Source organism: Anolis carolinensis, chromosome 5 (assembly GCF_035594765.1).
Source record: "Anolis carolinensis isolate JA03-04 chromosome 5, rAnoCar3.1.pri, whole genome shotgun sequence".
Taxonomy (NCBI): Eukaryota; Metazoa; Chordata; class Lepidosauria; order Squamata; family Dactyloidae; genus Anolis; species Anolis carolinensis.
The window spans coordinates 181,566,467-181,592,513 of NC_085845.1; the positions used below are offsets into that span (position 1 = coordinate 181,566,467).

The 26,047-nt window shown below is 41.4% G+C and overlaps 1 protein-coding gene across 1 annotated transcript in view; it reads right to left on the bottom strand.

Moving 5' to 3' along the window:
- Positions 1-63: 63 nt before the first annotated feature.
- The window catches only part of kdm7a (lysine demethylase 7A), a 74,439-nt gene continuing 48,455 nt past the window's right edge, over positions 64-26,047 (bottom strand). The window contains exons 12-20 of the mRNA XM_062983084.1: positions 25,547-25,753; positions 17,119-17,243; positions 14,747-14,904; positions 13,925-14,022; positions 12,652-12,797; positions 12,310-12,515; positions 6,977-7,059; positions 4,936-5,212; positions 64-4,481 (exon numbers count right to left, since the gene is read on the bottom strand). Coding sequence (XP_062839154.1) covers positions 4,387-4,481; positions 4,936-5,212; positions 6,977-7,059; positions 12,310-12,515; positions 12,652-12,797; positions 13,925-14,022; positions 14,747-14,904; positions 17,119-17,243; positions 25,547-25,753 — 1,395 coding nt within the window. The 3' untranslated portion in view covers positions 64-4,386. The remainder of the gene's footprint in view (positions 4,482-4,935; positions 5,213-6,976; positions 7,060-12,309; positions 12,516-12,651; positions 12,798-13,924; positions 14,023-14,746; positions 14,905-17,118; positions 17,244-25,546; positions 25,754-26,047) is intronic.

Sequence of the window (26,047 nt, forward strand, 5' to 3'; positions counted from 1 at the left end):
AGCACATTCTATATTTACACTGAGTGAACAAACATGAAGAAATTAAACACTTGAGTGCTAAAATCAAAACATAAGTAATACAGATTTTAATTTCAGTATTGAAAGTACAGAAAGTGGAAACTATGGTCAAATACAAATTTAAACAAGCCATTTGTCCTCCCAAACATTAAATCAGTAAGCTACGTATAGAAACTTACAAATTTCAAAGTAAATCTGAAACAAAATAAATACTGTACATACACTTTCCCTGCCTGCAGGCAAAAACGGGATGGGAAACACTGATATAAATTGGAAAAAGAAAAAGCTCTTAAAGCTGCAGCATCCCATTTCCCAGCCAAAACACTCCACACAGTAGTGTGTTTCTGTAAAAAGGATCAGAGGACACACAACGTTCTATTCAGAAAGACTGCTATTTCACAAACATTCAAAAAGTAGAAAAAGGTGTGAGGGAAATCACATCAGCAAAACACTACTACAAAACTAGTAAATATAGCCAAGACCTATCGCCTCTTGAATATCTCAAAAATGCCAAAGCACTGGCAAAGTTAAACTTTTCCCAGCAGAAGTGATAATTCATATTAATATAATCTCTTAAAGTGATTTCTTTTATTCCATTCCCACAGCAAGAAACTATTATGGCTTAAAATTTATATATTCAAAGTCCTCTTGCAAACAGAAATCCAGCTATAGCAGCCGCTGCATTTCCTTATCAGTGCTAGTCTTATTCCCACCCTTTACTGCACAATTCACACATTTTGTACACAGATCTTTGCCTTTTTTGGAAAATGGATGTTGCAGCTTTTAATACAGTTCAAACTACAAACAGTAAGGCCTGAAAATTCACTTTATATTTCTTCCACAAAATAAAGTTGCCCTGATTTACTAAGATCCAGAAAATGAACAGCGTTTGATGGTCTGGAAGTATAGATACAATTATTACAAGAAGATGCATTGAGTTTTTGTTTTCTTTTTGGTGGCAGGGAAATTGTGGATGAAGTGAGGCATTCTCTGGTCATTTGTAGCAATGAGCCTCCCCAGTTTCCTCCAGTTTCCAAATTAATAAAACTATTGAATCAGACCAAGGTTGTTTTGAATCCTACAGAGATTTCACAGTTAAATTACTACACATCCAGATGAATAAAGGCAGTTTGTGGCATGTTAAAAGCTTAGGTGAAGTAAGGTTTCTTGACTATGACCATGTTCGTGTGCTCTTACCCTGAAGAATATTAATGCAAGCACTTTTGCTATGAAAAAATGTGGCCAGAAAGGCAGTTCTTATTGTTCTGCCTTCTTCAAATGGTTTGAAAATGATCATATGTAAGTGTCACTGACTGCATAGGTAAGCTTACCGTAGAGGTCATTTCAGGCTATTTTGTAGCCTGAGATTATGGGTAAGTATTGTGGAAGGACAACAAGAAATGCTGCTAGAAATGATCTGCTAAATCACTACACTGATACCTTTTTCTCATTTTCTCTCACCCATCACTTCAAGACAAAATAAGTCTATGTCAATTCTGCCCTACAGCTGAAATCCCTGTTCCAATTATTTTAAAAGCTAGCCTCTTTGAAATGAAGCTTCACAGAGGACACAATAACCTCTTGCCAAATATGGCTGAAGTACTGCTTTCTCTCCCTCAAAGTGAAATGACAAAACCAGGCTGCAGCATCTAATTTAGACAGTAAACTACATATGTAAAGTCTGCTGCATAGGGATTTCTACCAAGGAAGTTTCTGGCTCACGAACGACACAGCCAATTAAAGTCTCTTCATTCAGCTACCCGAACTAAAGACTAACCACTCTTCAGAACAACTTATTTCACCATCCTGTTAATATACTTTGCTTCCTTAAGGTAAATTGGTCTTACCCATATTCTTACTTGTGTAAAAGGGTTACTGGATTTGTGATAGGGGAATATTTGCCTCAATTTTAACAACAGCAAAAACTATTTAGCAAGGGACATCTCTCTTTTGGCAGATTGTGAAGAGATATTTGTATAACAAAGTGAGGGGTTTGATAACAATAATGGAAACATCTATGAAAATATGGCTCAAGCCAAAGCCTCTCCAGAGCCAGAACATGTCCTTCAAAAAGGCCATAGCTGTATTTTACTAATGAAAATGCAAAAAAAAAAACTATTAAAAAAACTATGGGAAATGTCTGCTACTCTGGTTTAGAAAGAGAAGCTTCATTTTTCTAATACATTTTTCCAATATATTTACCATTCACTGAACTGTGTCTTTGTTCAAATTTTACAGAATTTTTACTTCTTGTAAATTTATTTTAACAGGAAATGAAAAAGCAGTTCTCTTCAAAATTATGGCTTACCAAAATTTGAAATGAACATCTAGCACCACAGATCTGTTTTTCTGCATATAGCACTGTCTCACTTTAAAAGGTATTGAAAACGCATAAATACAAACTCTACTCAAATATCCTGCAGTTCAATTAGACAAATATATTGACTGCAACTGCTGAAAGGATACATTTCTTTGATCAATAGTGCAAAGTGTGTTAACTCAGATTAACCGATGATTCAGTTATTTCCAAAACATAGTATTTGAGCTTTCTCTTAGTAATTAGTTCAATTTGTAACTTTGATAACGTATATTTTTCCCACTTGATTTTATTTAGTTTTGACAACTGTATATTGAAAAAAAAACCTATTACTCAAGAGGAAAGGAAAGTGAAGGAAAAGTATGGTAATTTCCAAAAGGACATGTTACCTATTTTTGCCCATTTACACTCCAATCCTAATTCAGTCAGAAGCCAAATCACTGCACTTACTTTAAAATTCAGGTTGTGTTCCTATCCTAAATGAAGTTATGCATTATAAAGTCTTATTCCGTTAAATGATTTTAACTGACAATTTTGTAAAGGACTGAAGCCATGAAATGTTTCCACTGAGAAATTTGGCCAAGTCTTATAAACTGCAGTAGCCAAAAAAACCTGGATTTTGTTATATAGGACAAAGGACATCACATATAGTTTAACATAGATACACACAGAGATGCAGAAAATACTGAACATATAAAACTGTTTAAGCACAAAGACCTATTGGGACTTCTAAATATTTTATTTTAAATATAACCTGAAGTCTGTGAAGCTTTTATTGAAGTGAATCAAGCAACCGAGTAGCTTTGGCCATGCTTTAAGTCTTAATCAACAGGGTGAAAAAGAAAACCCAGAGCATTATCCCTAGTATTCCTGCTTTAGTACTGAATAGCCCTCTTATCAAAATAGTAGTATAGGTGCCTCCTCCTTTTCCTCCAAAAAGAGCTTAAATAATCAATTTTATATTACAAAAATACAAATTTATAATCTAAGTTATTTACATGCATTTCAGAATTGGCATTTACTACCAGATTTTTGCAAAGCATGACACAAAATAAGTCATCTGAAATTTACCAAGCTATCAAACATATTTACATATATACAAAAATGACTTAAGACCTTTAAGAGACTGGCATATGTAGACAATGATACAATATTTTGCCACCATAATAGCTTTCCTCCATAAAACGCATTTAAGTGTCTACACTTAAATCATAGCTATAGTACTACAACTGGTGTATGATAACCCATACTTTGCATGGATCATTCTCCACAGCATGGGAACAAATTGGGGGGGAGGGAAGCACATACATGTGCAAAAGCTGTTGCTAATGCTACACCAATTTATAGTCCAGAATAACTGGCAGAGCATAAGAAGCGGAAGAAGTAAGGACAAGAAGTCACAGAAAGGTCAATTAAGATAACAGAGCATGTGTACTTTAGTGAAAAACTATCCACAAGCATGTATAAAGAACAGAAATTAACATGTGATTCCATGTGCCTTAACTTAATGCACCACTTGCATGTTTAAGACTGTAATTTATATGTTAACTGTTAGAAGCCAAAATAAATCTTCCATGTGGCTCTCTACTGCAGACAGTCACTAAAAACAAATAAAAATCTTCACATTTCTTATATCTAAAATTAAAATTATATTTTCCACAAAAGGCTTTCCAAATAATAAATAGTTTAAAAATGAATTCAATAGATGCCAAAATCAGTCAAATAAATTATTGATAACCACCTTCATCATAATCTTCTGTTCATGAATTAGTTTAGACACATAACAGAAACAACAAAATTATTTGAGCCCTGAAAAAGACCACTCCCCAGTCGACAGTCTCTGGATATTCCCCTGTTTTCCAAGTGTTTATTGCTGAGCAGGTGTGGCACAGTGAAAATGCAGCATTGAGTTTTTGTTCGTCAGGCAGTGTTCTAATAATGTACATGCATTTCTGCTTCAAGCAGAGGACTACAACAGAAGCTCCAGGCACTGTCACCCTCAATACTGGTCTGCATATAAAAGGACAGCAGCAGCAGAAGGAATCACTGCATCAAACAAAGAAGCGTGCATGGCCATTTCGGTTCAGCTTTAGGATCTTTCCAAGTCGTTGTTTGGCAGTTGCCATACCTTTCTTTGGCCGTTTGCCTGAAAGAAAAAGAAAATGCTGATAATTTTGACTGCCACTACAGCTCAGGCATTCATCAAATCAGTTCCATATTAGCCAAACAAGAATTTTTTTTTAAAAGGCAGGACTAGTGAATCAAAGTCAACACAGGCTTTTCAGCAGCTAGTTGCATTCGCTCTTGGCACTTCTGGAACACTCAACACCTCTCAACTATGCTAACTGACTCAATATCAAATGACTGAAAGATTGATATACCTATTCATATTTGAGGAGGTTTGATACTAAAGTGCACTGCACACCTATATATTGCATTCTGCTATAAAGTTTTCTGAACTCAACAACAATCCTTATTGGGTTCCTGGAAGGTAGGCTGTTGTTGTTATGCTCACACAACAGAATGAGAGGGACAGAGAAAGAGGAAAAAGAGACAGTGGGAGAGTTTCTAACTAAAAATAATCTAGATTATTACAGCACCTTTTGTTGCCTGGTTGTTGATAGGGGGTGGATTTGATGCTGGTCGCTTGGTTGGATGAAGAGGGACAGACAATGAGGTTTCACCATATGGTCGGTCAGGGCTAAGGCTACCATCACTTAGCCTGCATTCCCCTTCAATCAAGCTACAGTCCTGCGCACATTTGCCATGTGAGAAGCTGAAACCATTATTTTGTAAGTGACTTCTGTTTTCTTGAATTCTGTAACTGGCTTCTGATACATCTTCCTTCTTAATATATTTCTGAGTTTTGTTTGTATCCTGTAAAGGGGAAAAAGCAGTTTGACTCTATAATGCTAGGCATATGCAGAATTTGTGGATGCACATATGTAAGTGTCAAAAACAACAGGGACACTTTTTGTAAACTAAATTTTACCAGCTAGTTACAGTTCCTCGAGAAATAATGGCACAGATGTGATACAAATAAATACTCAATACACATAAAGAGCATGCATCACAAGTGTTCAGAGTATGGATGCTAAGAACAAGCTGACTCAGATGGTAGCAAATAAATAAATAAATAGTGGCGAGCGTTATAAAAACCTATCTGCTCCTATTAAAATGACTGCTACAAATATCTCTGCAAAAAGGCTTACTGCAGTAAGGCCTTATTAAAAATGGCCTCCACCATTCTGCTCCATCTCAAGTGCTCAGATGGCAGACACTGTTGAGGTCTGGTCTGAGGAGGAGGGGACCTTTTGGTGGTGGGGCCTTGTGCTCCTGAGTTGGAGCCCCCCACTCCTGTAGTATCAAGGGGAGAAAGTAGCTCTCCTCTGGATGATGAGAATTGCCTTACAAACAGATCTGTTTTTAGTGAGAATGTTTCCCAGGAAATGCTGCCAAAAGCTCTTCCTGACCCTGAAAAGGAGGCAAGGGAGGTGGAAGATGCTGGACTGTTGCCTATAACTCAGCACCTCCAGTTACGGAAAGATAGTGCCAAGGAAAGATAATTAAGATTTTCCCAGCATTTGAAAGATTAACAAAGGGATGCCAGGCGTTAGACTGATTGCATCTCCATGGGAATGAATTTCATTTCTTAAGTTAGCCCTTGAATTGTTCTGTGCTGAGAGCAACTTTGAATTTTCAAGAGAAAGTCACCTTTTTCATGTGCTCCAGGATAGGAGCTTCTGGCCTTGTTTTCATGTCATGTTTTCTTGCTTGCTATTATATTAGGGAATCATGTTTTAGATACAATTTTATGTCTAAGTTCTATGGATTTTTGGCTTTACTTTCAGTATTGGACTCTACTGTTTCTTGCATCAAGAATATTATGGCTGTAACCTCTATTTTGGAATGATTTTTGAAGCCAGTATTTGGGATGTACTTCAGCTTTTTTGCCTTTCATGTATACCTTAAAATACTTTGCTATTCTGTACTCTGGAATGTACTATTGAAGTAGCTTTTTCTATAGAACATTCTTTTCTTCAATAAACTTTAAATCAGTTGATTGATTCCTGTTGGCTGAGATATATTTGGACTAAATAATAACAATAACAATATTTGTACCCTGCCCTGTCTCCCCAAGGGGACTTAGGAAAATTAGATCTCCACTTTGGGTGAAGATGTCACATAGGTGGCTGGGCTGCAACAGGCGAACCATTGTCTATAAGACTCTCCCATACTGTTATTGAATACTGCTCAGGTGGGGAGAAAAGTAAGTAGGAGGGAGGCCTGCCAATATTTCTCCAATTTGAGCAAGAGGGTGGTAATGGAACAAAAACTTGTTGCCTCTGCCTTTTTTCACTACTTTTGCACTGGGTCACTGTTCAGCATTGACTCATGTATAAGATGAACTGGTTTGGGGGATCAATTTTTGTAAAAAAAAAAAAAAAACCTAAAAAAAGCTTGACATATAAACTAATACAGTAATATGGCATAATTTGTAAAACAGTATATTCATGTTAGTGACACACACAGATGTAGTGGACAACTGAAAAGTTTACAGAAAAGGCATATCCTCATTAACATAAAACAGCTCTGAATATTTAGTCTGCTGTGAATTGAGTACACTATTCTAACTCTTACCTGAGGGTTTACTTTAGAAATGACATTTAATGTTGTGGCTAAAGTTGAAGATCCTGCATCTTTTTCTTCTTTTATGTGCTTATCTGAACAGAAATTAAACAGACACATTTAAACACTTACAAATACCTGTCAAAATAGAGAAAATATTTATTTTCTCAACAAATCACATCCTCTAGATAATGAAAAGCAGTCAACTTTGTGACTTGTTGGTTCATTCTATTTTCATTAAACCCTTCATATTTCTCATTCACTGTTTCACTGAATATAAAACCAGAATAATGAAACAGAAGTCCCACTAATCTTGAAAGGCATCACATTGAATAACAACAACAATAACCAATCTTTATTTATATCCCACTTTCTCCCAAAAGGGGCCCAAAGCAGCTTATAACATATTAAAAGCAATACAATAATCCCAAATAAACAGCTCAAGGGGAGGTCACAGGGGCTTACATGTCTTTACACTAATGCTCAAAGCATGGGAAATAAGCAAGACGAACTCCAACTCTTAGCACAGCAGCACACATACGATGTCAGAGGCATCACTGAAACCTGGTGGGATGACTCCCATCACTGGAATTTAACCATTGAGGGCTATAACCTCTTTCACAGAAATAGAACAAAGGGGAGAGGAGGGGGAGTAGCTTTATATGTCAAAAACAGTTACGTTGCAGAAGAAATGCAAGACTGTAATCCGGGAGTTTTTCAAAAGTGAAATACTCAAGGCGCAAATGCAAACAGTGCCAACAAAGAAGAAAAATAAGACAAATGCAAAGAAGCCAGAATGGATGTCCAAAGAACTTCTAACTGAGCTAAAGCTCAAAAGTGACATGCACAAGAAGTGGAAAAGGGGAGAAATCACCAAAGAAGAATTCAAACGTATAGCCAACACCTGTAGGGAAAAGGTTCGCAAGGCTAAAGCGCAAAATGAGCTCAGGCTTGCCAGGGACATAAAAAACAACAAAAAAGGTTTTTTGCTTACGTTCGTAGAAAAAGGAAGAAAAAGGAGGCGATAGGGCCACAGCAAGGAGAAGATGGGGTGATGGGGACAGGGAAAAGGCAGAACTGCTTAATGCCTTCTTTGCCTTGGTCTTCTCACAAAAAGAAAGCCATCTTCAACCTCAGCAACATGGAATGGACGAAGGATTGGGGGAAATCCAACCCCAAATAGGGAAACAAGTTGTCCAGGAACACCTGGCCACTCTAAACGAATTCAAGTCGCCAGGGCCAGATCAGCTACACCCAAGAGTATTGAAGGAACTAGCGGAAGTTATTTCAGAACCACTGGCAATCATCTTCGAGAGTTCTTGGAGAACGGGAGAAGTCCCAGCAGATTGGAGGAGGGTGAATGTGGTCCCTATCTTCAAGAAGGGAAAAAAGAACGACCCAAACAATTACCGTCCGGTCAGCCTCACATCAATACCAGGCAAGATTCTGGGAAAGATCATTAAGGAAGTGGTCTGCAAACACTTAGAAACAAATGCTAATAGTCAACACGGATTTACCAATAACAAGTCATGCCAGACTAATCTGATCTCTTTTTTCGATAGAGTTACGAGTTGGGTCGATACAGGGAATGCCGTGGATGTAGAGTACCTGGATTTCAGTAAGGCCTTCGACAAAGTCCCCCACGACCTTCTGGCAAACAAACTAGTAAAATGTGGGCTAGACAAAACTACAGTTAGGTGGATCTGTAATTGGCTAAGCGAACGAACCCAAAGGGTGTTCACCAATGCGTCGTCTTCATCATGGAAAGAAGTGACAAGTGGAGTGCCGCAGGGCTCCGTCCTGGGCCCAGTTCTGTTCAACATCTTTATTAATAACTTAGACGAAGGGTTAGAAGGCACGATCATCAAGTTTGCAGATGACACCAAACTCGGAGGGATAGCTAACACTCCAGAAGAAAGGAGCAGAATTCAAAACGATCTTGACAGACTAGAGAGATGGGCCGAAACTAACAAAATGAAGTTCAACAGGGACAAATGCAAGATACTTCACTTCGGCAGAAAAAATGGAAATCAAAGATACAGAATGGGGGACGCCTGGCTTGACAGCAGTGTGTGCGGAAAAGACCTTGGAGTCCTCGTGGACGACAAGTTAAACATGAGCCTACAATGTGATGCGGCAGCTAAAAAAGCCAATGGGACTTTGGCCTGCATCTAGATCCAGGAAAGTCATGCTCCCCCTCTATTCTGCCTTGGTCAGACCACACCTGGAATACTGTGTCCAATTTTGGGCACCGCAGTTGAAGGGAGATGTTGACAAGCTGGAAAGCGTCCAGAGGAGGGCGACTAAAATGATTAAGGGTCTGGAGAACAAGCCCTATGAGGAGAGGCTTAAAGAGCTGGGCATGTTTAGCCTGCAGAAGAGAAGGCTGAGAGGAGACATGATAGCCATGTACAAATACGTGAGGGGAAGTCATAGGCAGGAGGGAGCAAGCTTATTTTCTGCTGCCCTGCAGACTAGGACACGGAACAATGGCTTCAAACTACAGGAAAGGAGATTCCACCTGAACATCAGGAAGAACTTCCTCACTGTGAGGGCTGTTCGGCAGTGGAACTCTCTCCCCCAGACTGTGGTGGAGGCTCCTTCTTTGGAAGCTTTTAAGCAGAGGCTGGATGGCCATCTGTCGGGGGTGCTTTGAATGCGATTTCCTGCTTCTTAGTGGGGGGTTGGACTAGATGGCCCATGAGGTCTCTTCCAACTCTACTATTCTATGATTCTATGATTCTATGAAATCCAAAACAATCAGCATATATAATACATAAAACTATCTATAAAATAAAACATAAATAAACATTTAAAAACAAATAATTATTGTAGAGTATTGTTGGATCATATTGCACTTCACTCAGCTTGATAAAAAATATGCCTATTAACAAGATCACTAGAGGATGAGTGTCCCTTATCCAAAATGCGTGGGACCAGATGTATTTAGTATTTTATTTTTTCCCAATTTGAAATTGCTGTATTTGCATATACGTACATAATGAGATATGCTAGAGATGGGATCCAAGTCTAAACATGAAATTAATTTACGTTTCATGTATATCTTGTACAAAAAACCTGAAGATAATTTTATACAACATTTCTAACAGTTTTATGCATTAAACACACCAAGTAGCAAGGGCATCACTATCTCAGCCACACATGTGGATAATTTTTGGTTTGGTGTATTTTAGAATTCCAGATAAAGGAAGCTCAAACTGTTATTTTAACTACTTCTGTTCATACATGAAGCAAATGCCCACACACACATAACAGGTAGCTAAAAACGTATTATATCCCCAAGAATCTTTTCTTCTCACATAATGTGGAATGCCATAACATCTCCTTCAATTTGCTGGAGAGGCGAGCAAGAAATAAATGTTTGGGTTGTTTTTTTAAAACTTTTTGGCTGAAGCAATTTCCTACTCAGATAATGTAAAAACTAATTTTTCCATCAAAGGCACTTCATTGTCTTCATGTGAGCAGTAGTATCAACCGACTTGCGGAGAACTTCACAGACTAAGTTACATTAGTCCAGGGATACACAACCTCAGAGAATCCAAAAGTTGTTTTCAAAACCCTAACCCACCACTTCTAGTTTCTCTAAAACAAGGTACAGATTCCTTGTTTTAGAGGAGTATCTACAGCATGAATTTCCCTTTTAAAAACTCCCATTGTATTAATGACTGGAAAGATTATTGAGATCATTTGGGTGATACGACTAATATCACTACAAAGGTAACCTAGATTAGCTTGGATCTTCAGTGATGATATTGAGGAATTAGAAATGAATGATTATGAACATGCTATAAATACTACTGAGATCAACCATATATTCATTTAGAGGGTTAGGAAACATCACATTTTTTCCAGTACGTAAATACCATTTGTATTCAGATGGAATTTTCCTTCCTACTAGAAAAATTGAACATTTTGAATCAATACCATTTGCCTTTGCCATCTGGATTTCTTTGTTGCCATAGATATATATTGGTGGAAAAGCATCAAATAGATTACAGTTGAGACAACATCTGCTGTAACAGCTGTTAGCATATTGTGGTTACTTGTTTTTGCTACAAGCAAAAGCAAACATATTGCTGTATTCTTAAAGGGGTGAAATGAAAAAAACTACTTGCACAAAGCACAAATCTGATCAAATTATAGACTGAAAACTAATTCATACTATGGCTGTTTTATTACAAGTTTTCTTGTACAGAAAACACTGCCTCCCCTGAATATATATATATATAACTGAATAATATTCCTAATTTAAAATTGTAATTGCTGTGGTTTATTTCCTATGGAAATTAAAGTATTCAAGGAGCAGGAAACTGGCATTAGATGATTTAGTGAAATTAATGGTATTTCTCCATATTTAAGGTTACATCATGAATTATTCTGCTAAACATCTCATTATTTTTCATTATTTTATTATCTATTTTGACTTAGCCATATTTTACCATTATGAAAATACTTTTTAAAATAATTGAGCCCCAGTATTGCATCAGAAAATATTACAGAAGATTAGGCACTAGAACATTTTAATACTGAATTTTCTGTTCTTAATGAATATCGTCTTAAAACCAATGTAATGCTTCCCTAGAAATTTTGTTTTCACTGGACACAAAATTTTGCATTTACTAGTTTGCTGCTGTAGTATTTCCACATGACATTAATAAATACAGTATTAAAACATATTTAACAGCCACTGTGATTTTTCTTTACCCTTATCTGACGTTCAATAATCTGATAACATGAATACTATGTATTTAATTTGCTTCTCTGGCTGAGAAAAAGCACATTTGTTCATACAAGAATCCATGATCCACTGCATTTCTTGATAACTGCCAAAATCACTGCATGACACTCCCAATTATAAAGCTCCTCACCACATTAATTTTATAATAGATATCTTGATGTATTGTGCTGCTAATATTCAAATCACTTCATGCAAGGGGGGGGGGAACCAACATCCGAACCATGGGTTTTCCAAGCCTATTTGTAATGAAGAAAAGGGGACAAACACAATTTGAGCAGTCATTAGCTTTTATGTGGAGACTGCCTGCCCAATTAGATAAGCTTTAAGCATTGATACTTATGTCATAAGTCAGAGAGATCTATTTTTTTTCTTTCACAAAAACATACAGACCAATACAGGCTTAGAAAGCTAGAAATCCAAATATGAACTAAAATAAATATAAAATATTGCAGATATGTAAATGTTATGGGCTATCTGACAGTTAAGTTTTCAGCTAATTCAGCCATGCAAGTTGCAACCTTCTTTTGGAACTATAGTTTAAGTCTCTTTTAGGTCTGGAACCAAATACAGATACACAGAAACTTACCACATTCTGTTTTATGACTGTAGGAAGACATCTTCTCTTTATGCCTACTTTTGGGGTAGTTTCTGTGTTCCTGAAGAGAGTTTCCTCTGTTAGTGCAGTCTGTGCTCTGTGTATTATCTGGTAAACAAGTGGTATAGTGCAATCCTGCCATAGAAAGCATGCCCTGAATAGCTTCTTCCTCCATACTTCTCGAGGTAGGACATTCCCTAAAAATCAGAATAGAATACAGCATTGTTTCAGAGATGCAACATATATACCTATATTCCTATTCAATGAATTAAAGTAACACAATTCTGCTTGAAAACCCTATATAAATTTAAGTTCTCCAATTCTTTATCTCACCTTTTATTTGCAGTTTCATCTTTACATGGCTTCTGTAAGGTTTGAAAGAGATTGTATGTTGTTTTAGATTCCTCCTTAATATTTGAAGTTACTTCCTGTTTCTCATCACCTGAGCATTCTGATTCCTCTACAGAGGAATCCTTTTGCTGAATGAAAGAGAAGAAAACCCATTAGCACTTCATAGAATATACAATCAGTGTTTACAAGTTAACCATTTTGAATATTTTATTAACATTATTATCTATATATTTCCCCACTTAGGAACATCAGGAACATCCTTCTAGATGATAATTATTCTGAGCACTTCTTACATATTAACAGCGGAACTCACTGCTTCGAAGTATGGGAAGTATGGTAGAGGCTCTTTCTTTGAAGGCTTTTCAACAGAGGCTGGATGGCCAGCCATTGGGGGTACTTTCATTTTGCTTTTCCTGCATAGTAGGGGGTTGGACTGGATGGCCCTTGTGTTCTCTTCCAACTCTATGATTCCATGATTCCCATTATAAGTTTATCACTTGTTGACTTGTATATCAACTAGCCTAACAATCAGAATGACAAATCTCCAGATCAGATTTTTGCACCAAGTGATCCAGCCTCTTGGCAGCGCAACCGTCTACCCCAACACAATTAGTAAGAAATAGGTCCCCCCTATTACAAAGGGGCCTATTCCAAAGGAAGCACAAAAGGAATTGCAGTCTTATCCTGTTGCAGCAAAGGCAAAACGACTTGTGGTGCTTCTAAAAGCAAAAGCAAGACAAACATTTCTTCCCTCCCCCATGCCCCCAGGCAAGAACCCTCCTCTCATCTGGTACCTGGGCTGTCCTTCCCTCCCTTTCCACCCAACCATTTCTAGCAGGTCCCTCACAGCTTGTGAGCCATCAAACATAGTCTCAATAAAAGCACCTGAAGAAAGTTCCCTAGAGCCCAGCCACATCCTGGTCTGATACTTGAAGCAGCAGGACATAGTAAAATAGTATTTTGGGGGAGGATGAGAAGAAAATTAACTAGGTCCAGGTTGAGAGAAATAACAGTGCAATGGTGGGTCAGGAGAGAAAGCAGCAAGCCAGGAATCAGAGGGAGACAATGCGCTCACACCGGCTGCTGAAAAAGCAGGCTATGAAAATGGGATTCATGCTGCTCACACTGCTATGAGCCTCAGGAGCATAGCTATGATACTGCAGAAGGCCAGAACACAGGCATAATCTCTCTTCCTGCTTTTGACTGGATTTGACTGGGTCCACAGGCTGTTAAGAACCACTGTTCTAGTATTTACCTGGTTAGTGCAATCAGGTTCAGATTCTTCTGAATCAGAAATATCAGAGTATTCTGAGTTTCCATTCCTGAGTTCTGATTTCACACTTTCAAAAAACACTGGAAGAGAGAAAAAGAAGGTTTCCACATTATGTCACACACAAAATTTTACATCTCCTTACTCTAAATGATACTTTACCCAGTTATTGTACAATGCCTTGGGGCCAGTTCAATGGTCCTTGTGTATATAAAATCTAATGAGAGTATTTAATGCAAGGGTTTTAAGTAATCTAGGAATGAAAGCTAACACATTATTTCCAGTTATTAATCATTTAGCTTTACCTCAAAGAAAATAGTAACTATAAGGAAATAGTACAAAAATCTTTTATAAATATAAATAATATCCTTTTGATATATAAGAAGAAACACTGCTAGAATTTCAACATAAGATAGATCAAGTGTTATTTTTCATGGACACAGTCATACATTTCTACATGGAGAGCATACTGAATGCTGTAGTAATTAATAAAACCTGCTTGTTTCACCAAGGTTGGGTGTTTATAATCTCTTCTCTGAATTTAATATATATATATTGGACTTAAGGTCCTCAAATCATAAATCTCAAAGACAGAAACCCGGTTCAGTCACGGTTCAGTGTAGGGGAAAAACTACATTTCTGAACTAGATTTAAGAATGCAATGAGAATCTCACACTGTAAATACTGAGGAATATGAAAAATCATCCTAAAGTTTTTTTAGTATTAAATTCATCAACAATTTATGAAGTAACTGAATGTATTATGCACAACATAAATGGATTACTTGTTCAAGGAAACCAAACTCACTATTCAGTGGTTTTTGCACATCTGTGTTGTCTTCTACTTCCTGTGAGTTCTGTTTTTCCTTTTTAATAGTTTTTTCTGTCTCTGAATTTGCCTTCTCATCCTCATCTTCACTGTCTGCAGTATAAAGGCTTGAATCTCTAAATGGCTGCCTCTCATCCCTGTCATAAAGTTAAAAAAATGTTTATCCATTATGCCTTTGAATCATCTTTATTTCCCCATCTTTTTAATGTCACAATCAATGACTATAAAATTCTACTTGCCATCTAACAAGCAAATATGTGTTATCAATTTTATTAAACTGCATCGTAACGTAGGTTTATCCAAAAAAAAGAAAAAAAAGAAAGAAGCAGGAATATACTTATGTACAACTTGAATTCAGTCATATAGCATTATCCTGAACAATTTTCAAACAGGCAGTGCAGAACTCTTCTTGAATTTTCACCTTCAAAATCTCTTTCAATAGTTAAAAAAAACTTATGGTCAAATGAAAGCTGCTTGTTAGCAAATAGCATTCTTTGGCAGCTGTCAGGATCCAGTCTTCAGATATTGGTATCTCCTTTAATTATTTCCCTTGACATTCCAGACAGCACAAAGGAGTTTAACCACTATTTAAATTTCCCACAATCCCATGAGTAAGTGTTCTTTTGACATGACAGGAAGTAATAGTAATAAAACTAAGCTGCCTATTACTATTTGAATGTTGCTGCTTGCTGTCAACGTTCATTGATACAAACAACCCAAAGGACCCAATGACAGACTGGGGTGCTTTGAATGAGATTTCCTGCTTCTTAGCAGGGGGTTGGACTGGATGGCCCATGAGGTCTCTTCCAACTATACTATTCTATGATTCTATGACTGCACATCTACAATGACCATCAGAAATATATTTAATATGTGTATTTATAGAAGTTTTACAAACTATGCTGTAACCTGCCTTGAGCCATGAGGGGAGGTGGGTAAAAAATAAAATAATAATAACTTTATTTATATACGGCCCTATCTCCCAGAAGGGACTCAGGGCAGTTTACAGCAGTGGTACACAACATACAGTACATAACAATATAAAAACATATTAATGCACAAAATAAAATTACACTAAAAATAACAATAAATAAAATCACAATAGCTTCCAGTCGGGGGTCAATAATCCCATAGGTTAACATGGACCATAATCAAGAAAAGATGAAACTGCGCAGTATATTTCAGGGGCAAAGTCAGTGGAATAGCCAAATGAGCATTTAAACACCTGCTGAAACCACCAGGTTTTGAGCTCCTTGCAGAAGGTATGTAGAGTAGGGGACAACCTAATCTCCTTAGGGAGAGCGTTCCAGAGCCAGGGTGCCACTACTGAGAAGGCCCGCTCCCTCGTCCCCACCAACCTCACTTGGGATGACAGCGGGAGTGAGAGGAGGGCCTCCCCAGCAGATCTCAAGGACTGCACTGATTCATAGGGGGGAGATGCGATCACGGAGATAGGCAGGGCCTGAGCCGTATAGGGCTTTATAAGTCAACACCTGCACTTTGAATTGAGCCTGGCAAGTTATCGGCAGACAGTGGAGCTGGTTTAATGGGGGCGTTGTACACTCCTTATAACCAGCCCCAGTTAGAAACCTGGCTGCCGACCTTTGAACCAGTTGGAATTTACAGACCGTCTTCATGGGCAACCCTACGTAGAGAGCATTGCAGTAATCCAGTCTGGCTGTAACCAAGGCATGGACCACAGTGGCCAAGTCAGACTTCTCGATGTATGGTCACAGCTGGCGCACAAACTTTAATTGTGCGAAGGCCCTCCCAGCCACCGCTGACACCTGAGCTTCAAGCGTCAGCGATGAGTCCAAGAGGACCCCCAAGCTGTGGACCTATGCCCTCAGGGGGAGCGCAACCCCGTCGAGCACAGGTTGCCACCCAATACCCCGATTAGCCCCACGACTGACCAGAAGGGCCTCTGTCTTGTCTGGATTAAGCTTCAACTTGTTAGCCCTCATCCATTCCATCACAACTGCCATTATTAATGCAAAAACAGTACTGAACAAAGTGGTTTCCACTGTGCAGATGATTCTATAGGAAATCTGGATCCAGTTTGAGGACATGAAGGGCTTTCTTTCACACATATTTGTGTTCATTTATTGTCTGTCCACTTCAAACTGCATTAAATGATCAATTTAAATGTGCCCTGAGATCCCGTCACAGCTAATCCAAAAGGTTCACTATAGAAGAATTGGCTTTTTATCTTCCTGACTTAGCTTACAGCTTTATTCTCCTATATTTCTTTCTCAGCCCAGACCCATAAATGAAATGTAACATGAACAAGATCTCCAAAATTGACTGAAGCAAAAGATAAATAGAATTGCACAGGTGGGTATGTTTTATACCTAATTATTCTGCCATTTGACAACAAAAGCCGTAAATCGTTGTCCTTTGTTCTCCATTCAGGAACAGTAGAAGATGGCTGAAGAGGTTTGTTAAATCTTTCATTCAATTTATAATTTGCTGTATCCTGAAGGAAAAGAAAAAAGGAAAATTTCACCTTCATCTAATAATACTTTAATAAGCTATTTCTCTGTGTAGTCTACACCAATAGTAGCATGTTGCTATGCTATAAAAATACTAATACACACAAAGAAGATATTAATTATCAAGAACTGTTATGCTTCCAAGAGAACAGCTTCATGTATGTGATGACCCATGGGCCTTGTAGTCCTGCTCAGGACATTGTAATTCCTGATGAAGATGAAAACTTGGGTTTTTTACCTTCCCAGTCTGAACTGGATTCCTCTCAGCCAGATCTTTCCCAGGCAGATCTGGGAACCTTGCACCTGCAAGAAAGTTGTCTCCCAGAAGTATGTCAAACAAGCCCAGAGCCTACTTCTCCCGTATTCTTGCGCCGGGAGTTTTGTAAACAACAGAGAAGTTTGGATTCAGCTTCGCGCAGGAGTGCGAGGATTGCAGCTAAGAATGTGGCCAATTAAGACTGCTTCTCGTGAGAATCTTTGGGGAGTCTCACATCTGGTCTCAGAGTTAGCTTTCGGTTCTGATTCCCAGAGAACTGCTTCGGCGGGAAGCTAGACTCTATTTAGGTGTTTTACCCGCGTAGTAACTTCGCGGAGTCAATTCGTCAGCCTACGGAGCGAGTTGTGTCTGGACAGCGCGCTCCGGTTCAAGCCTCGCTCCTGCTCAAGCCTTGCCTTGCTATCCAGCCCTCGCCTTGCTTCCCAGCCTTTGTTTATCTACGGACTTTGCCTTGTTTCCCAGGATCAATCCTTGCCTTGTTCCACGGATTTATCAAGTTATTCCACGGACCTTGTTCTTGTTCTTAGTTACCTTGTTCCACGTTCAAGCCTTGTTTCAAGTATCAAGTTATTTCCTAGCCTCGCTCAAGTTTCATGGACTAAAGGACCTTGCCATCTCCCCTCACTTTGCTTGGCAAAGTGAGTGTTTCGGTTATTGGATTACAACTTTGGACCTTAATATTTCTTATTGGACATTGCTTTTTTGGACTAATTCTGACCTTTCCTGAAAGGTCTAATTCTGGACTATTTTCTACACTTGTTTTTATTAACTTTATATATTCCTACAATAAAGATATTAGATAGATTCTGGCCTCTGTGTATGGTTATTGGTGCTCTGCAGCCTGGGTCGTGACAGTTTGACTCCGCCACCCTAAGCACCAATTAACCTCGGCCAGAATGTCTACCGGAGTCGTACCTGGGCCGAGCGGCCAGCCGATTACCTACACCATCGACAAGGAAGAGGTGGACCGAATCCGTGATAAGCTCAATGCACAGGATGGAGAAATAAGGGGTTTGAAGGAACGCGGAGTTCGTCTTCCGGCCATGGCGTTGCCAACCAAGTTTACTGGAGAAGCTTCTAAGGTTCATGTCTTCCGTCGCCAATGTCAAGCTTATCTGGAGGCCCGTGCTGCCGAGTTTCCCCAAGAAGACATCAAAGTGGCATGGGTTTACAGTCTTCTAGACGGGCCAGCGGCCAGCTGGGCGACGGCACTGTTCGACCAAGCCTCTCCACACCTAAGATCAGCGCAACACTTCTTGGACCACCTCAAGGAGACTTGGGGAATCGAGGACAATTTGGAGGCAGCCGGTCACAAACTCCGTCGCCTTTTCCAAGGAGACAGACCTATGTCTCAGTATATAGCCGAGTTCCGAGTGCTGGCCCACAACACCGGCTGGAACGATGTAGCCCTCAGGGGACAATTCCGGGAGGGTCTCAACATTGAAATGCTGGAAGAAATCTCCAAGGTGGATCCTCCCCAGACCCTCGAGGCACTCATTGATCAATGTTTACGGGCTGAAGTCATGATTGCCAACAGGAAACAGTGGGTTCGAGGCCAGGGCAGTAGAGCCGGGGCAAAACCCCCCGCTCCCGCCAGCGTTCAGCCACGTCCGGTGTGGAGACCCCCACCGCCAACCCCATACCCCAGAGGAGGCGAGGAGGTGCCAATGCAGTTGGGCAATGTGCGTCCCAGACTAGATGCCGCCGAGAAGGCCCGTCGTCAACGCTTAAACCTCTGCTGGTACTGCGGGAACGGGGGCCACTTCGCCAGAGAGTGCCCAGCCAAAGGGAAGCCTGCCGCCCGTCTTGCGGCGGCGTCCTCCACGGAGACGAAGGCGTCTGAGCCGACTGGCACACAGCCGGCGGGGGAAGCCAACGACCGGGTGTAGAGGGGCTCGCCAACCCGGTCAAAAAATCCATCCAAGAGCCGCCAACCGGGGTCCTGTTCCTTCTCGTGGTCACATTATGGTCAGCAAAAAGGGGACCCGTCATGATCCACGCCATGATAGACTCTGGAGCTACCAACAATTTCATCGATAGAGAGTATGCCGACTCTCTGGGATTACAATATCATGATTTCAAGAATGCCCGTGTGGTGCAAGCCATAGACGGCCGTCCCCTCAAGACGGGCCCCGTAAGTCAGTGGTCGGAACCCACCAGGATGTGGATAAGGGAACATATGGAAGAGATTTCCTTCTTTGTTACCGAGGTTCCCCATTTCCCTGTGATTTTGGGAATTCCATGGCTGACTCTCCACGACCCTAACATCTCCTGGTCCAACAGAGAACTGCAGTTTGCTTCACCGTACTGCCAAAACCATTGCCTCGTAGCCAAGGTATGCCATGCCACAGACACCGAGCCCATCATCACCTTGCCAAAGAAGTACTCCGAGTATTGGGATGTATTCAATGAGAAAGAAGCCGAAAAATTACCCCCACATAGACCTTATGACTGTGCCATTGACTTGGTGGAGGGGGCCCCGATCCCGCGAGGGCATCTCTACTCCCTGACTGAGCCAGAGCAAGAAGCTCTCAGGGAATTCCTAGAGACAAACCTTCGCAAGGGGTTCATCAGACCCTCTCAATCCCCAGCCGCCTCCCCAGTGATGTTTGTGAAGAAGAAGTCAGGGGAACTACGCTTGGTGGTGGACTACAGAGCATTGAACAATATCACCAAGCGGAACAGCTATCCCCTGCCTTTAATCTCGGATCTACTGGATCGGCTTCGAGGAGCCAAGGTTTACACCAAGCTGGATCTTCGGGGGGCTTACAACTTAGTTCGCATCAGGGAAGGGGACGAGTGGAAGACCGCCTTCCAGACCAAATTCGGATTATTTGAGTCCCGAGTTATGAATTTCGGTTTATGCGGAGCCCCCGCAACGTTCCAGCATTTTGTCAATGACATTTTTCAGGACTATCTAGACAGGTTCTTGATAATCTACCTGGACGATTTTTTGGTGTTTTCCAGATCACAATCAGAACATGAGAACCACGTCAAAATGGTGTTACAACGATTGCGGGATCATGGACTTTATGCCAAGCTGGAAAAATGCGCTTTTGATCTACAAGAGGTAGATTTCCTTGGTTACCGCATCTCGCCTCTAGGGCTTTCCATGGACCCAGCCAAAGTTTCAGCAGTATTGGAATGGCGGGCGCCAACTAACAAGAAAGAGGTGCAGCGTTTCTTGGGGTTCGCGAACTACTACCGCAAGTTCATTCCAGATTTTGCCCGCTGGTCCGACCCCATCACTAGCTGCATCCGTGGAAAGCAGCCTTTCCGCTGGACTGATCAAGCAGAGAAAGGGTTCCAGCAACTAAAGAAACTATTCACCTCCCAGCCAATTCTACAGCACCCAAATCCTGGAACCCCTTTTGTGGTGCAAGCGGACGCCTCTGATGTGGCAATTGGGGCTGTACTCTTACAACCGGTGGGAGATCACCTCCACCCCTGTGCCTTTTATTCTCGTCAACTAACCACACCAGAGAGGAATTACACCATTTGGGAAAAAGAACTACTGGCCATAAAGGCAGCCTTTGAAACTTGGAGACATTGGCTAGAAGGGGCCAAATTTCCCATTGAAGTCCACACTGATCACCGTAATCTAGAACATCTAAGAACTGCCCGCAAACTAAATCAGAGGCAGCAACGTTGGGCTTTATTCTTTGAACGTTTCAACTTCCAGATCCATTATGTGACCCCAGCCCAAACCAAGCAAGCAGACGCCCTGTCACGTAAACCGGAATACGCTGCAGGACGCAAGGAGACCTTTGAATCCCAACTGCTACAACCTGAGAACTTTGCCACGCTCACGGTGGGGAACACCAAATCCATTCCCATTGGTTCAACTTCCCCTACTCCAGGACCCATCTGTGCTCAAGAAATCAGGGCTAGTCAGCAAGCAGATGCCTGGGCGCAGGACCAACTTCGCCAAGGTCTGCATTTCCCCTTTTCGCTTAAAGATGGGCTGCTCTGCTATAGAAATCATGTCTACATCCCACCCGGACCGGGCAGGGAAAAAGCGCTTCGTCTGTGTCATGACTGCAAACCAGCAGGACACTTCGGACTATTTAAAACTATGCATTTGATCCTAAGGGATTTTTGGTGGCCCAAGATCCGCAAGGATGTGGAAAAATATGTCAACACCTGCCCAGTATGCCAGCGCTCCAAGATACGAAGGGAGAAGCCCTCAGGGCTTTTACACCCCCTTCCTACCCCATCTCGCCCATGGGAAATAATTTCCGCGGATTTCATCACTGACCTACCACCTTCCTGTGGATTCACCACGATCTTAGTGGTGGTGGACCTATTCACCAAGTTAGCCCATTTCATTCCCTGCGAAGGCCTCCCCACGGCCAAGGAAACTGCGGATCTATTTCTTCAACATGTCTTCAGACTACATGGATTGCCCAAGAGTTTAGTCACAGACCGTGGATCTCAATTCACCTCTCGTTTTTGGAAGGCACTACAAAAACTATTGGGCATAGACTCTCGCTTATCTTCAGCTCATCATCCCCAAACAGATGGGCAAACGGAGCGCACCAATGCCACTTTGGAGCAGTATCTTCGCTGTTATGTAAACTATCAACAGGACAATTGGGCTTCTCTGTTACCACTGTCTGAGTTTGCCTACAACAATGGAGTTCAAGCTTCTACAAAAGAAACGCCGTTCTTTGCAAACTACGGCTTCCATCCACGTTTCTTTCCCCCTGTCATTGAAACTTCAGAGGTTCCCGCAGCAGAGGATTGGCTGCAGGAACTCACAGCGGTGCAACAACTTTTGCTCCAGCAACTGGACCAAGCCAAGGAGGACTATAAACGCCACGCTGACAAACATCGCCAGCCGGGCCCTGAAATCAAGGTAGGAGATCGGGTTTTCCTGTCCACTCGCTTTCTGCCCTCCCACCGCCCTTGCCGGAAGTTAGATGCCCGTTTCATTGGTCCCTATCCAGTGGTGGCGCAATTAAACCCCGTGACTTTCAAACTCCAACTTCCGCGTTCAATGCGCATTCACCCAGTGTTTCACCGTTCCCTGCTCCTTCCGGCGGATGGTGTGCGATCTGATACAGACCAACCGGCCCCCCCTCCTGTTTTGATGAATGGGGAGGAGGAGTTCGAGGTTGAGGACATTTTGGATTCTCGCTTTCACCGCCGCCGCCTACAATATCTCATTGACTGGGTGGGTTTTGGCCCTGAGGAACGCTCTTGGGAAGACGCCTCCACAGTCCATGCCCCTGATCTAACCCGTCGCTTTCATCAGACCTATCCCACCAAACCGCGACCTCGCGCCTCGGGGAGAGGGCCCCAGTTTGGGAGGGGCCTTGAGGAGGGGGATAGTGTGATGACCCATGGGCCTTGTAGTCCTGCTCAGGACATTGTAATTCCTGATGAAGATGAAAACTTGGGTTTTTTACCTTCCCAGTCTGAACTGGATTCCTCTCAGCCAGATCTTTCCCAGGCAGATCTGGGAACCTTGCACCTGCAAGAAAGTTGTCTCCCAGAAGTATGTCAAACAAGCCCAGAGCCTACTTCTCCCGTATTCTTGCGCCGGGAGTTTTGTAAACAACAGAGAAGTTTGGATTCAGCTTCGCGCAGGAGTGCGAGGATTGCAGCTAAGAATGTGGCCAATTAAGACTGCTTCTCGTGAGAATCTTTGGGGAGTCTCACATCTGGTCTCAGAGTTAGCTTTCGGTTCTGATTCCCAGAGAACTGCTTCGGCGGGAAGCTAGACTCTATTTAGGTGTTTTACCCGCGTAGTAACTTCGCGGAGTCAATTCGTCAGCCTACGGAGCGAGTTGTGTCTGGACAGCGCGCTCCGGTTCAAGCCTCGCTCCTGCTCAAGCCTTGCCTTGCTATCCAGCCCTCGCCTTGCTTCCCAGCCTTTGTTTATCTACGGACTTTGCCTTGTTTCCCAGGATCAATCCTTGCCTTGTTCCACGGATTTATCAAGTTATTCCACGGACCTTGTTCTTGTTCTTAGTTACCTTGTTCCACGTTCAAGCCTTGTTTCAAGTATCAAGTTATTTCCTAGCCTCGCTCAAGTTTCATGGACTAAAGGACCTTGCCATCTCCCCTCACTTTGCTTGGCAAAGTGAGTGTTTCGGTTATTGGATTACAACTTTGGACCTTAATATTTCTTATTGGACATTGCTTTTTTGGACTAATTCTGACCTTTCCTGAAAGGTCTAATTCTGGACTATTTTCTACACTTGTTTTTATTAACTTTATATATTCCTACAATAAAGATATTAGATAGATTCTGGCCTCTGTGTATGGTTATTGGTGCTCTGCAGCCTGGGTCGTGACAATGTATACAATTTGCTTACACACACTGACTTACAGCGAAACTTTCCAGTTCTAAAACAACTGATTTTATTTTCATTCACTGAGTTGTTGGACATTATTATATTATTATAATAATATTTATTTCTATCCTTTATCTCTCTAGAGAAACTTAAAGTGGCAAACACTAAAAACAATGCAATATATTGCAGATAGTTACTGTTCTCCTTGTCATGTATGGCTGGTTGTGGTTTTCTATAGACAACATTATCAGTCAGAAGACTATCATGGCCCTTTATACTCTAAAGTTTTGCAAGATATAGCATTATTGGATTTGGATATCACATGTAATTATTCTCTCACAACAACAATGTTAATCAATTCAGGTTACATCAAACATCAGTGAGAAGAACACAGAACATTTTCAGCTCCCCAAAATTAGAATTAGGATAAAAGTTAACCACATATGTACCATATACTCAGTGTGCCCTTCAGTTCATATTTTTCCTGTATTATTTTAGAGTTGGTTCTGTCCACATGAACTATATATTACTTGAGCTATGTGTTGCTGGAAAATCACTGGTAACCTACACAGTAGCCTATTTCCCTGAAAATAAGACAATGTCTTATATTAATTTTTGCTCCCAAAGATATGCTAGGTCTTATTTTCAGGGGATGTCTTATTTTTTCATGAAGAATTCACATTTATTGTTGAACAAAAAAGGAATATTTATTATATACTGTACAGGTGAAGCGTTTCCTCCCAGTGACAGGTGTTTTCTTGACTCCAGCCAGGCTCTGCCCTTCACCTTGGGAAGCCTCTGTCTGCGATGAAGGCCCTCCCTTGGGGTCAGGGGCCTTCTATCTGTTGGCCCAGCGTTCCCTGGGGTGCCTGGGATCCAGATCGGGCCGCCAATTAATTTCCTCCCATCGAAGGAAAGGGCTTCCTGCCCATCGAGGGCCATGCATAATCTTGACAGCATGGGAAAGGCGCATGCCTTTCCCATGCAAGCGAGAAGGGGCCAAAGCAGTTGCTGTCCAGATCTGGGGCCATAAGCACCATCTGAGAAGAGAGGCAGGTGCTGAGGTGGGAGACCAGGCTTTGTTTGGGCCAGGGGCTCCTCTCCTCCAGTTGCTTTTATCCCACTCCAGAGATGGACAGTTGGGCCAGGTTGGAGAGGAGGGAAGACAGGAGGCTCTGAAGCTGCTTTTTGTCCTCTAAGGCCCCGGCCAGGTCTCCCTCCCTCCGAGTCCGAGCCCCAACTCCTGCTTCTTCCTCTGCTGAAAACTGTCCCCAGGCTACTTCAAGGAGGGCTGCCGAAGGAGCGAAGGAGGAGGCCAAGAGCAGCAGCAGCAGCAGCCACTCCCACCGCCAGAGCCATGTCAACTGCCGCTGTCCCTCTCGCCTGGTCTAACTGACGAGTGCTGAAGCCTCCTGTTGCAAAGAGAGGGGAGGGGAGGGGGGGAGGAGGAGGAGCCCAGGTCTCGGCTTCCCTTTGTCGGCAAGCGTGGAACTTCTCTATCACTGCCCAAAAGTAGGCACTTGGAAACGGCGGCAGCGCTTCTCGCACTCTGCCAGAGTTTAGTTGGAAGAGGAGGAGGAGGAGGAAGAGGAGGGAGCCATCTCTACGGCATTTATTTGGGGGGAGGGGGTGCAGCTATTCTCCAGTTTTATTGCGGCATCTAGCTTATATATTGAGTGTTTTAGTTATGTCTTATGTGAATACTTGCCTCTTCCCAAGGGGACATCTCTAGTCTTTTGAGAACTTCCCTTGTGTGAAGCTCCAGAATGTCCAAATTAGAAGGAGTTTTGATGGTATGATCTCGTAATTTCCTTGCTTTTCTTCTGGAATGATGAGTGGAAGCCAATTCATTTGATGATCGTGAAACTTGGCAAGTACTAATTCCCTGAGTTTTAACTGTTTTGTTGTTTTCCTCCTTTAAATAAAAGAAAATTATAGTAGCACACTTATAACAACAGTATGGCTTTCAAAAAAAGACTACGTTTTCTTCACTCCCTCATAAAGCTTTTATCACTTGAATTTTGAATTATAAGAGTTTTATTTACAGTATTTTAAGTATGTACTGCTAAAACGATAGAAGGAAAGTTTGGAAGTAATTATAGCAACAGCCAAGAAACTAATTTTCAAGAGAAAAGAGCACAACAAAGGGAAGGGTTTTCAGAAGTTGTATGTAATTTGATGCATTCAGACAAAATTTCACAGAGGTCAA